This window comes from Symphodus melops (assembly GCF_947650265.1).
Source record: "Symphodus melops genome assembly, chromosome: 13".
Lineage (NCBI taxonomy): Eukaryota > Metazoa > Chordata > Actinopteri > Labriformes > Labridae > Symphodus > Symphodus melops.
The window spans coordinates 3,914,056-3,927,533 of NC_136703.1; the positions used below are offsets into that span (position 1 = coordinate 3,914,056).

The 13,478-nt window shown below is 40.5% G+C and overlaps 2 protein-coding genes across 6 annotated transcripts in view; one reads left to right on the forward strand and one right to left on the reverse strand.

The window, feature by feature from the left end:
* mtor (mechanistic target of rapamycin kinase) overlaps positions 1-13,478 on the forward strand; it is a 90,287-nt gene that overhangs the window by 35,761 nt on the left and 41,048 nt on the right. The gene's annotated exons all lie outside the window — the stretch shown is intronic.
* Positions 1,241-4,832, reverse strand: angptl7 (angiopoietin-like 7). Its single transcript, XM_079359720.1, has 5 exons — positions 4,215-4,832; positions 2,846-2,946; positions 2,547-2,741; positions 2,100-2,295; positions 1,241-1,994 (listed from the first exon to the last, which is right to left on the reverse strand). Exons 1-5 carry the CDS (start codon positions 4,573-4,575, stop codon positions 1,825-1,827), a joined length of 1,023 nt encoding a protein of 340 aa, XP_079215846.1. The 5' UTR covers positions 4,576-4,832; the 3' UTR covers positions 1,241-1,824.

Sequence of the window (13,478 nt, forward strand, 5' to 3'; positions counted from 1 at the left end):
AGTTGTATCTGTGTAGCACATTTCATTCAAATATAAACTCAATGTGCTTTACAGATGACAAAACTAAACAAACACGGTATACACTCCTACATTTCTTTTCTTGTTTTTCTTTTTTTTTTTTAAAGCACATTTTAAATCCAAAACATTTCTAAATGGACCCTGCCCAATCCCATGCAACACATACACCTGTTCCTACTCAATAAAACAAACCAGAACCATACATATAATATGTACAAACACAGATAATACCAGACTGTAGCTTAGTTAGCATATGATACAGTCACCAGAAGTACCACACGACTACATGAACACCTGCTGCTCAGGCTGAATTGAGATATTTAAATAAACTAAAGATAGATTTTTAGTCTCTGTTTCTGCACCATTGTTTCTTCCAGTCTTTGGTTTGAAAAGTGATTGTGGAGCTCAGAGGTCAAGTAACACTCAGTTCATACAAAGTCCCCATCCGTTTATTGCCAAGGCTATTGGCAGTCCTGTTTACTAAAGTTCCAGAACATATCGTCTCCGAATTTCAATAAATAGACTTTGGTACATTTGGGTTTCCTAAATGATGCTTGCTAATCATTAGTACTGTGCTGCAGCAACTACTTAGACTTACAATCTTCTGCCAGTAGTAACTTAGCTGCTGTTGTTGCACTTAATCACCCATGACTGTTCAAGGTCTGCGTGTGTTGTTGGAAATGTTTGAATACTTTTTAAAACCTTAGAATAGAATGACCGGGTCATTTGTCGACCTCTAAAGGTCTTTCTCTTATTGCACTGTGGTTAACTCTTCTTGTAGTAAGAAATGACTTCCCTTGAATGAATTTCTTTTATTTGATGTTTACGCTGACTAACACCTTGTAAACAGATGCGAATATGACTAAGTCTACCACTAAGGTTGTTTGTCGTGCTTTCTGTTTGTTGGTATTTGAATGCTTGTTGCCTCAGAGGGAAGCAAAACGGTGCCATTGTTTTCAAGGTCGTGAACTGAGAGGCATTTATCGTGATAGCAGAATGTGTGTGGTCTTCATTCCTGTGTTTGGCTCAGATGGCCCAGGACCTTTAGCCAGGATGTAAGGCGTTGGCCCAAGAGTCAGAGGTCAGCAGCTAAAGGCAAGTATGTCACCATCATTGGGCATGAATGGACACAAGACCTTGATGTGCTTTTAGACTTCTGTCACGCTTAAACCTGGCCTGTCAGCCTTTAAGGGGAGTAATGTAGACACGTATTGCACCTTGATTCTTTTAAAAAATATGTTTATTTTCTATCACATGAAAAACATAATTACAATACTGTACACATTTTACAAATAACACATATCCATAATCAATGGATATGGTTTCACGATAGAAATGCAGCGTAACTCATAGAAAATACCTTTGGTGATTGGTCTCATTCCAATCCTTCTTATTAGTTCCTACCATTCCTTGATGATTTAAACCTGAACCAAACCAGTCTGAACTGAGTTTTGGTATTATCCATAAATTGCTTGTATCACTAAAAATACACTGTAGTGCTTTCAAGACATATGAAAGAGAAAATTATAATGCAGTAACCCTTTGGGGACAGTGGTAAAAGAGCATCAATCGAAGCTTTTAAAAAATAAAATATCTTACTGATAAATACACAAAATGAACTACAATTTACAATCAAACACAGCTAAAAACACAACACATTCATCTGGCAGAAATGGAACCATCACAAACAACATTCTTAATCCTTTCGCAGTCAATGCAAAACCCACAACTTGTTAACACAAGTATCAGTGAGACCTTTCAGTATTTATGCCTATGATCTTGATCCAGGACACACAGCTGAAGCACTTATGGTTGGAAACCCACTGGCCTCACCTTCATCTCCACTTTTTTAAGGGAGTAGTTGGACCCATGCCAGCCATACCAAGTGATCCCATCTGAGCTCTTTGTGTGCTCACCGTAGCGGTAAAACACTCCGTTCAAGTTTGAGTCAGTGCAGCAGTTATACCAGTAACCACCTGGAAGGAAATGAAGAAGTATTAGACACTATGTAGAGAAAGTAGTGAAAACTTTTCGTGTACCAAGCACAGTCTATTAGTGAGATTAGTGCAATTAGAATTAACCTTTGCGCAGGGAAGCACAGTCATCCACACACTTGTCGTTGTCCTTGTGGAGGGTGCTGAAGTTGGTGTTGTTGTGGTAACGCAGTGAGTCTCCAGCATTCCCACTGTAGTTGGCGATGAAGAGCTTGTAGCTGTTGAGTTCATTTCCCACATTGAAGAAGCCATACTCAGCATAGCGTGTCTGTCCTTCCCAGTCCTGCATTGGAAAAGACATAAAAAAGGGATTTAGAGACTGACTGTTAAAAAAACCCTGAGAATATTGGCTCTCGATCTGCCTGATGTCTCTAGAAGTAAGTTTGATTTATTAAAGCTAGTCTTGCTCTCTATGTATAAACTGGCTCTGTTTATTCCCTCCTACTTTTGGCCATCCAATTGTTAGCGCATTTTGATTGCACTCTTACTCTTTCGCACCCATGCCTAACAAGTGCCATGCTTTCCGATACGTACCTCCATCTCAATCCTGAGCACGCTGGGCTGCCTGGTGAGACGGAAGATGTGGTCATTGCCAAGCCAGAAGTCTCCCCGGATGGATCCAAATCCAGTTTTGTACTGCTTCCATTCCCGGTTGAACGATGTCAGGCCAACCTTGCGTCTTTGGATCAAAGTCCAACCACCTCCATTTGTCTCCATATCACAGAAGACCTGAAAGCATTTTTCAAAATGTTATAGAAGGTGGAGACATAACCATGCTCCACCAAAAGGCGAGCCAGTAAGTCCTACTGCACACAAAGCCATGTATAACTTACGCTGATCTCAGGTGTACCCAGAAACTCATCCTTAGGCAGTTTGTACTCTCCAGAGATCTTGTAATTCTTGCTGTAGAGGGATGCACAGTCATATATGGCATCTGCAAAAAAAACAAAAAAAACAGTCTTCAGTTATTTCAAAACCATGTGCAGTTTTATGAGCAGTTTAAAAAATAAATTGACTGTCATAAATTCGAACAACTTAATGGACATATGAGTGATTGGACAGATGAAAAGAATAACCTTTACTCCCACCAAAAGCAAAAAAAAAGACCTAACCAAAGGGAATATGCTCAGCATGGCTCAGACTTTTATCTAGTGTTTCTCTTTTTGTCTTGTTATATCATTGATGCCATTAATGGGACTATGAGATCACTCTGAAATAAAGAGCCCAATACTTTAAAAAGTCTGTGTTAAAGGAAAAAGTAGTGGAAACCCTCCACTTCTTCTAATCTTTGCATCCCTTCCTGTTCTGCTCTGCTGCTTCCAATTTACTCAAGTTTTAAAGAGCCCTCTGTGTTTCCTTTGCCAGTGACATAAATGTGGCCCTGTTAGACCACACAGTTAAGGTATTGAAATAATAAACTACGTCATGCCTGGTTAACCTCTCGACAGCGGCCAGCGCTGATTAGTGGATTTTCAGAGTTGAGCTGAATGTCAGAGATGATTGTGCTTTGATGCGGCGTATTAGTGACAGCCTTTCAGATGGGACTCTACAGCTCTTAATTAATGCTACCCACCCAACTGATTCAAAGCAGTCGCCTGAAACTCACAAAGCAAAAGACAGTGCTGATTATAGGGGTTCACAGCTAAAACAAATTGTAGTGTTGTGTGTGCATTATAGTTGGCCTTTTTGATGAGTGTTTTGGGAAATGTTGGTACTCACATTCCAGTGAAATTATAGCTTATCGCTCGCACTTTATACACTAGAGTTTAACTTATCAGTGTAAAAATGAGTTCCTTTTACCAGAAGCAAAACTTACTTTTTAGTTTAAACTAAACTTCAATAACTTTAAGAACAAGCTGCAAAGAGTGGTTGGCCATTTATTTTTAGATCTATCATATCTTAAACCTGTCCATATGTGGAAATGATTTAAACACATGGTGCTTGAATTTGGCCAGAGAGAAAAGACACAGGTGGATCAAATCTGCTCTTAAGCCAGTGATGGATCATATTTACCATGTGTGAATGTTTAAAAGAAAACTCTTTTCAAGTGGTTTCACATGGATCACATTTAGTAAAATAACCGTCAAGTTCAAAACGTGTTTGTGCACATGTTTTAGATGTTATCACCACGACTAGCAGCACACAGGACTTTGCTCAGTATTTTATATTAATCCTATTTCTAAAGAAGCTGCTGATGCTCACCTGATGAAGTTTGGGTAGCAGACTGTAGAGTTTGCAGTTGCATGATCTCCACGCGGTTGTTGATCTCTGAGTACTTGCTCTCAGCCTCTGTGACCCGGGCTTCTTGCTGCCGGTTGTTCTTGTCCAGCTCCATAATTTGCCTCACAACATTCATCAAGTCGGCCTCCTGCTTGCGGCTCATCTCCTCGAGGATACTGGTTAGATTGGCCACCTGAACCTTGAGAGAGCGAACCTCGTCGCAGCACTGACCTTTGGGAGGCTTCGGCGGAGCCAATCTCTTCCTGGGATTCTGGGCCCCGGTCTCTGACAGCAGGAGAAGCGTGACTCCGAAAGCCACTAGGATTAAACTTACTTGAGCCATGTTCTATACAACAGTTCTCTATTTTCAAACAGCCCCAGGTGTGTTGGATTTCAGTCAGTCTCAGTTGAAGGTCTTGGTCTTAAATTGGAGCTCTTCTTTGACCGGCAGGCTCAGGCGTTTTTCCTCAATGAAACCCTGCTCTGCCTGAACATCTTAAATATTTTTGCATTTGGGTCCTCCCCCTCTCTCCCTGTGTGCACAACTCACCGGGCTGACCCTCTTCAACCTTCAGGGTGGGGGACAATTCCCGTCACTCCTCCCCCTGCACCCCCCTCCACCTCTCCCCTCATCTTACTTTCACTCATTCCACAGAGATTTGCCCACATTTTACCTTTTTTCTTTTTTCTCAGGTGTTGATGCTTTGTGGGCTGGGTGTTTTTTTTTTGTCTTTGCCTGGAAGGGTAACAAACCTCTGGCTTCTGTATGAGCTCATTGTACTGCCAGGATATTGAAAAGAGATTTCTTTGTAAATTATTGAGCTATACAGAAACATAGCTAAAACATTAGAACACTTGTTTTAAGCTCTAGAGCAGTTGTATGTAATTTCCCGTCCCTGTCTTCACGCCTAAATTGCCCTTGTAATGACAGATTTTACTGTATCCTTGGGCTGAACATTTCTTCCCTAAATTTGGTCTTCACATGCCAGGAGACGTGTGAAGTCACTAAGTACTCTTAATTGTAGGTTAAGTGTTCTATTGATGCTACTCTCTTTGGCAGATGTTGAAGCAGGCATGTTTTCTGCTGAGCAGCATCACATTTCAAACGGGGTGTTGATCCGAGAAGGCTTAGTAAAACCTTCAGGATAAAATATGACCCAAAGTCTGCATTAAGAGCTGAAGTCTAAAAATGGTTTCTACATGATGAGAGGATGAACAGTCTGCCACTAAACATGCACGGCTTGTTTAAGGGTCTTACATGGCAGAGGGCAACATGATATGAAATTGTCTCGTGACTTGCCCGGAATCAGCTGATGTACTTTCTCATCTGTTTAAGCACAGACTTAGTGTTGTTACCACGGCAGGATTTACATTTTGAAAACAATTTTACAAGGAACACAATAAATATTAGAAAGCACAGTAGTTACATGTATACTGTGTGATGCAGCCAATCAATCAAAAGAATAACAAACGTTTACGCTAGTAAGAGCAGAATATGAAAAAAGAGGAACGCAAAATAAAGAGAGATTGACAACTTGTTAAAGTCAAGTTTAAATCTAATTTAAATGTATGAACAGGATAGACCTTTAGGATCTTTTATAGTCTTGTGGAGGTAGATGGGCAGCCTTGGTGCACAAATAAAAAGGCTCAGCTCTCGATCTTTTATTTGTATAAAAAGAACATTACTTTTTTTATTGGGTGGAAAAACTCAAAAGAACCGACGATCATTATGCATTACTTTACAGCGACATCAGTGAAGAATACAAAGCAGTGTTGTTGTAGTGAAAGTGTAATCCTTCCTGCTGGCTTGACTTTGAACAGAACATTTACAAACTGTTACTGATTGTGCTACCTTTGGGCAGACTAATATTGCCTGCGAGATTTTTCCTTTAGGGTGGTCTTCTCTTTAAGATTTCTAACATGCCAGTCATTGGCTGGGTGAGACATCATGGAGGCTTTCTTTTATTTCCATTCAATGGAATCTCTATCTCTTCCCAAGTTCCCCGAGGAGCCGCCAGACCTGCCAATTTAGAAGAGATTCCTTTAGAGATCAGTCCAAGGGTGGGGGAGGGGAGGGGAGGGGGGGTGTTGTTAAAGCAACTGCCTATACATGACCTAAATAATACTCTGCCCTGCGTGATTATTGTAATGCAAGACAGAAAACAATGCCATAATGAAGTGCCAGACTGAGCTGTAAATACTGTGTGCTGTGCCTCGCAGATCTAACTGAGACATGGCTGAACCAGGACATTCCTGTCAGTTTTTACTTAAACTTTATGGGCTCTCCGTTCTCCACATGGACAGGAATGAGCTGTCTGGAACAGTCTGGAAAGATTTGGACCACTTGTAGTTCTATGGAGCAATGTTTTTACAGGAGAGTTGGTATCGCACAAAATCTACAGTCAAGGTATTTCAGGCTCAACTGCATGCATTCTCATCAATGTTTTTTTTTTTTTTTTTTTTTTAAATACCAGAAAGTCCCAGAAGATTTAAATGCCTCTTACAAGGGAGCGCTGGCCAGAATTGCACACTGTTAAATAAACTTGAGACAACTTACGTTTATTGTCCTACAACCTTATTGAAGAGAAATCACATTAGTACCACTCAGCTCCTGCTGCAGCAGGGAGCACTCTCAATGGATTCCACCATTTGCAGTTTAAGACACAAGATAATTCCACGTCTTGACTGAAATTTAAATTTCTTCTAAACATGCACGCTCATGTGCAGAACAGGGAAACCTTGGTGTGGTGAGTGTGACTTGCAGTTCCTGAGCAGTAATGTTATTCAGTTACATAAATTTATATAACCCATGAAATCACACAGCTGGGAGCTAAATTGTAGTTTGGTCTGATGGAACATCTCAACTGTGGAATAGAAATAAAACATGACACATCCACCCTCATGCTTATTATTATTATCATTATAATCTTACATAATCTGGCCTCCCCCGTGAGATCTATCTTTTTTTTTTTTGTTAAATCTTAAGCTTTCGGTTTTCCTCCTGCCAAATGTTTCGCGGAAAACCTTCCTAACGTTTCCTGACTTTGGTTAGATGAATAAATAAGGAAACACTTTAAATGGTTCTGCGCTTCATCGTCATCATCATTATCATGGTTGCCTCTGTGTGACGGGAACAGCAGTGTGGTTCAGAGAACACAAATAGCACTTCTTTCCTTGAACTTGAAAATATTACATAATGACGAGATGGTGTGTGATTGTTTTGATGCCTCATGGTGTCAGAATTAGACGTGAATTTGTTCATGTTCTCTTCTTTTCCCCAGACATCTCCCTGAATGATGCTGGCCACTTTCGACCGCTACTCACTGCTTTGCAATTTCCCCTTTTACTTTTTTTTAAGTGTTGACATGTGCTTTTAATTTTCCAGTATTTATTTGATTTTTAAGCTCCAAATGGAAGTCACAAACCATTTGTCATCTTTATACAAACATAAGACGCTCGCTTCGTGTGCAGTTTGCTGCAGCCTTTTAATTGTCCATCGAATTCTGAAGTCGTGATTAGACTCTAAACATGATCCTTCTTTCGAGTCTCCCATTTGTCAAAAAGGAATGACAACAACTTTCAACAATGTTATTGTCAAACTCAATATTTATGTGGCTCCTTCACATGTACCCGCTTGTTCCTCCTAACGTGAAACAGCGCACAAATGTGCTGATCGTAACATGCAGTGAGCTCATAATGTTCCTCTGGAGGTTGGGTTTGAATTTTCCATTACATGTTGCAGTTCTAAAGATGATATCTCTGAGAAAGAAAATGAAATGAAGGAACAAAAATGTTATTGCCAGAATTACGCTAAATATTTTTTCAGCTGAAGATGGGATACATTCAGCATCTCCACTCCATGTTGAGAATTAGGTGTGCAATTGTATTCAGGTTGGGATATGATTCCCAACATGGCTGCCAAAGTACAGACTGCCGAAAGTTTAATGTTCTTGCTTTTAAAGAATTTGAAATAATTTAAAGTATTTCCACCTTTCACCTCCATGCATCGTCTTAATGTTTTTTTTCCACAGCAGGAGGGTGTTTTTAACTCTTCAGTGTTGTAATGTTTGATGCTGGGTGTTGCCTTTTGACATCCCTTCGATGTTTTGCCCTGAAGTCATTCATATGCGTCAGTGTCTTTTGGAAAAATGTGAATAATTCACCTTCCTGGATTTTCTCATTGCCCTCGCTGCTCTGAGTCGCAGCTCACTCTCCAGCGATGCATCCCAGCGGCATCAGTTTCCTCTGGACCTGGACTCTGTCATTCAGCTGGATGCTGTTTTATAAGTTTTGCTTCACGCTGTTTTTTCCTTCAAAACAGCTCCTTTAAACACCTTTTACCCTCTAACCAAGTCTCACCAGGCTCTGTGTGAAGAATGCACGGCTCCGTTTAACATTAGAGAGATTCACTCAACTTTAACCAAACACCCCGTCTTTATATGACTTCCCCACAAACCCACACGTTTCTTTGAAAAGGCTTTTTTATTATTATTCCTTTTCCCAGTAAGACAAGTGTGACACCCTGCTGCGCTCATTACAGCAGTCTATCTTTGATAGGTGTGAGTGAACTCTAAAATCTCTTCAGACAGAATCCGCTCACAGACGGCTTTTGTGTCCCTAAATACACTGGAAAAACCATTTGCAATCAAACAGTGACCACCAGGGCCAAGCTGTCGGCAGAGCGCTCATGGGTTCAATTACAGGAAAGGCAGGAGGTGAAAGCAGGAGCCAGTGGATTCCAGGGCTTCTATCTTCAAACCTAAAAATTACGTAATCTTTATTAACAGTAACCCCTTCCACCTGTCAGATTTGTCCGCTCAAGAAGATCCTTATTTTTCCTTGGACAAATTTTTCAGTTGGTTTTGGCATCTTTAAAACCATTATGCGTACAATATGTATCATATATATCCTGCTGGGGCTTTTACTCAGCATTTCTTGTCTCGTTAAAGCAACAACATGTAACTGTTAAGTCTTGAAATAGTAGTTTTAATGGTCGATTAAATAGCACAATAGCATTCAACAAGGAGAATGGCGTCTCTCCCGTGTCCACAGATCAGCGGTTTGTTTACTGCTGTATGTAGCTTTGGCAGCGGGCTGAGGTCATCTTGTGAGATATGCACACGGCTTTACAGCTAGTTAGAAAAAGCCTGAGCTCGTATCTGAATGTTGTTTCCAAACATATCAATGGCTAATGATCTTTAACTGAATCGAACCTGGTCACGTAAAGGGGTAAAATAAACACTTCCATATTTCCTTTAATGAAGAAGACGCTATGCACCGGAGCGTCCTCCAGCACTCAGTGGACTTCATGCCTTGGCAGCCCCTCCAGAGGTCTGGTGTCTGAATCCAGTGATGGCTCCCAGGTGGCATCTGTTGTCAGACTCCACATGCAAGCCAGGCAGCGGGCATCTGCTCACCACGCGACACAACAGTAGCAGGGACAAACAGTACTGGAGGGGAGGAAGGTGGATTAACCACTATCCTTTTGGAATAGTTTCCCCTACTTTGGCTAAGCCTGAGTGGCACTGCTTCACAGAGACGTTTCGTGACACTGAGATGTCGAAACAGTCAGAAAACCCCCCCCCGAAAAAACACTCCTGCAATTCTTCAGAGCAGTGTTTTCAATCCCTTAAGTATTTTTTAGCTTTAGTGGATTTTGTGTAAAACTCACTATGAACTGTTGTTATGCTGAAAACTACAACAGCTGAATGGACTGCACATACTCATGTCTACATGGAGATGCATTTACAACCCATTTTATCACTGAATTAGAATTTCAGTGTTTTACCGGTGCAAGTTAAAATACCATAAATATGCATATTACTTCCTCTTTGAACCAGTACAAATTGTTTTCAGCTTCTTTATTTTGTGTAGAGATTCAAATAATGGATTGAGGTAACATGTTGAAAGAAAACATATTTGATTATTACAGAGAAGCCAAACGAGAAGCTATGACTTGAGTGATTGCTGAAAGCTAAAGAAAACAGAAGACCCTTCTGTTGTCCTTAGTTTCGTTTCTTTGAGGCCCTGTCAGAGCTTCTCAAGCTGTGGACAGATTTAGAAGCTGTTTAACTTGGGGCGCTGGTGGCACAGTGGTTAGTGCGCACGTCCCCATGTATCGAGGCTATAGTTCACGTCCGGCCTGTGGCTCCTCACCCGCATGTCAATCCCCACTCTCTCTCTCACCCTGATTTCCCTCTCTATCCACTATCCTACCTCTGAAATAAAGGCACAAAATGAAACTTTAAAAAGAAAAAGAAAAAAAAATCTGTTTACAATCAATTCCAAAATGACGAGATAGCCACTAAAGAGAAGCTGAAAGCGATAGATTTGATCATGCCTTTATGATGTGGTTAGACATGTCTTTATTTCAGACAGCCTGAAGCTGTGTAATCACGTGTTGACAAATACACTCCCTCCTTTCTTCCATTGTTTAGGGAAAAAAACAATTATTGCAACAATCAATTAACAGTGGGATTTAGTGGATGAAAAGCAAGTGAATATTTCAAAGAGCTGGCAGCTTCCATTGGAAATATTTAATGGATAATTTCACTGAAAATGTAGTCAATATGTAGCCTGCAGAAACTCAAGACTTTCCAAAACATTGTATACGCTTTTCTTTTTCGCCCACAAAGCCACGGCAGCTTTCCATTGAGGTAACCGTCGGATGGCTTTTTGTGTGTTTTGAGCCCACTGGAGACCCGTTGTTCTGTTGGCCTCTTGACCCTGAAGGTGAGGAACTCAGGAGACACATTCCGCAGCCGTGTCCCAGTGTGCAAACATGTCTTCCAGCTGATGTCTCACACGCTTCACTTATAAGAAAAGAAAAAGTTTTAAAAAAATACATTGAGCCATCATGCTATTTACTTTATGCTTCTTTAAGCTCCATTTTGTACGAATAAAATTTCGAGCAGCATCCCACAAATGTCTCATATTCAGTTTTTCCTGTAGGCAGCTTCATGATTCACCGAGAGAGCTTGGTCATTTCGAAGAAATAGTTTCAAAGTGAGCGAATACTAAGTGTTTCCCCATGCCGCAGCATCTGCTGATGGACCAAACAACCACTTTTTTGTCTTTACAAAAACGAGAGACAAAGGGCTAGTCACACGTGTCACACATGAGTTCAACTCTCCTTCAGCCTCACACGTCCCAGGAAGGAAGTCCGTTACTGAGGTAACCACTTCCTCTGCCTACATGCTTATTTCATGCATGGGATACTTCAGACACATGGAGGTCGAGTTCTTTGTTACGTAATCACATGTTGCTCATAGTGTCCAGAGATGTGCACCTAACATGTAGATTTATGTCGGTCTCATTTAAAAGGTGTTTGTTAAAACTCTTCAGAAACATTGCTGCTGGTTATGTAAGATATTACCCGAATGAGGGATGGAGCACTGGTCATTTCAAACCATTTATCTCCTCGCTGCAGCGCTCAGACTTGAGTGTTGTGAGAGAGCTGTGCTGATTGCTCGTTCTGGACTTTTAAAGCAAGATGTCAGAATCAAGCAGCAGTGCTTTGTGTCAAAATGTGCAGATTGGCTTGATCCTGTCATATTTCATTTCTTAACATGTTTTTATTCACTTTAAACCAGACTTTAGGTAAGTCCATCTCCTCCCGTCTTCCAAAGTATCTTTGGAAACTGAACTTGTCTTCTCTTGTCCCGCCTTCGCTCTTTTTCTGATTCACGTGTTGAACAGTCACTTGGATCAAATCATTTTCTTTCAAAGCTCAGATCTGCGGCGGAGAAAATGATCCAGATGTCAGTTGTTTTCTAATTGCCCATGGCTTGATGTTCCAATAGGATTATTAGCGAAACTTTTTCTTAACTATGAAGGAAAACTAAGCAATACATTGATCACTGGGTATAATGAACAAACAAGGATTTTTCAGAAGGTTAGTTCAGGTTAAAAGTCTGTTGGGTGAAATGTTCAGATTAATTTATTTTACTTTTTGAATCTGTCACAGATTTAACGCAGTAGTAAAATGCCTGATCACGGTGAAGAATACTGGTGTTTATATTTCCAACATGATTTGCAGAGTTCAGAATTTTACAGCTTTGCTTTGAACATGTACTTCTTTATCTGTATATTTTTGAGTGTCTGTAGGAGTTTAGATTTTTGAGTATTTCCTTTCATACGTGCCACCTGTTAGTCAGAATAGAATTATTCTTGTTTTGTAAAGCATGTTTTAAATCCAAGCATCACGTAAAGACCCCCCTGCTCGGTGGAGTTTCTCGTAAACATGAGGTCATTTAAGGTGGACTGTTTATTTACTTATCCTGATCATGGCCTGTCCCCTTAAGAGGTGTTTTGTTTTCGAGACAATGCTCGGTTAAAGTTGTGTGGAAGGTAATGTCAACAAATTTCTAAGTAAACCCTTTTTCTCATCTGCATTTCGCTCGGATAAGTTTGTGTAATGGAACGAAATCCACGTCTTAGATTGTTTCATTCTGCCTGGGAATTTGTTGATTGCGTTTTGGCTCCCCCACCGGTTGAGTTGTCCTTTACGCACGGAGGCTAGTCAAGTGTCAGGCAGCGGCGTCCCTGTTTTGTTTTAAATTTGGTCACATTTTCTTTAGTGGAGCAAGTGTAACGCTCAGGACTGTTATGGATTTACCCCAGTGATGGAGCAGCCAAGTTTGGCTGCTAAAGCAACAGGCCAAATTCCCACTTTCCAAATTCATGTAACCAGCAATCAAACAATGAAAAAAAAAATCATAATGTATATGTGTACACATTTTTCTCTCTTTTAAACTGACTCAACTTGCTGCTTTCCAAACAGCGCCAGTAGGTCAGCTACAACTCCAAGCTTTCGTCATGCCTCCTTCACTCTGTCCTTACCCGTCCTCCTGAGCTGCAGATGTCAAATCACAAACAAATGATAAACAATCATGATAATATAAATGCTGTCAGTTACAGAAAACAAAACACAATCATAGGAAGCAATAAAGCGAACAGAACATTGAGTTTTGACATCATAAATTGGGTCATATAAATATTAAATTGGGAATTGTACCACATTTTTGTGACAGGGCAGCCTGTTGCTCGTCTGCTGTCAGAGCTTGAACTTCTAAACAAACCAGAAAGCCAATAGTTTGCATGACTTTGGCTTATCATAGGTTATACAGCTGCATGCACAGGCAAAGGGCAGAGAGTTCAAAAAAAAAAAAAAAACTTCTCCTGAGTCGTATGTTGAAAATGACACATTTTCCATTGAACAAAAAAACCACTCATGACTGCTGATCC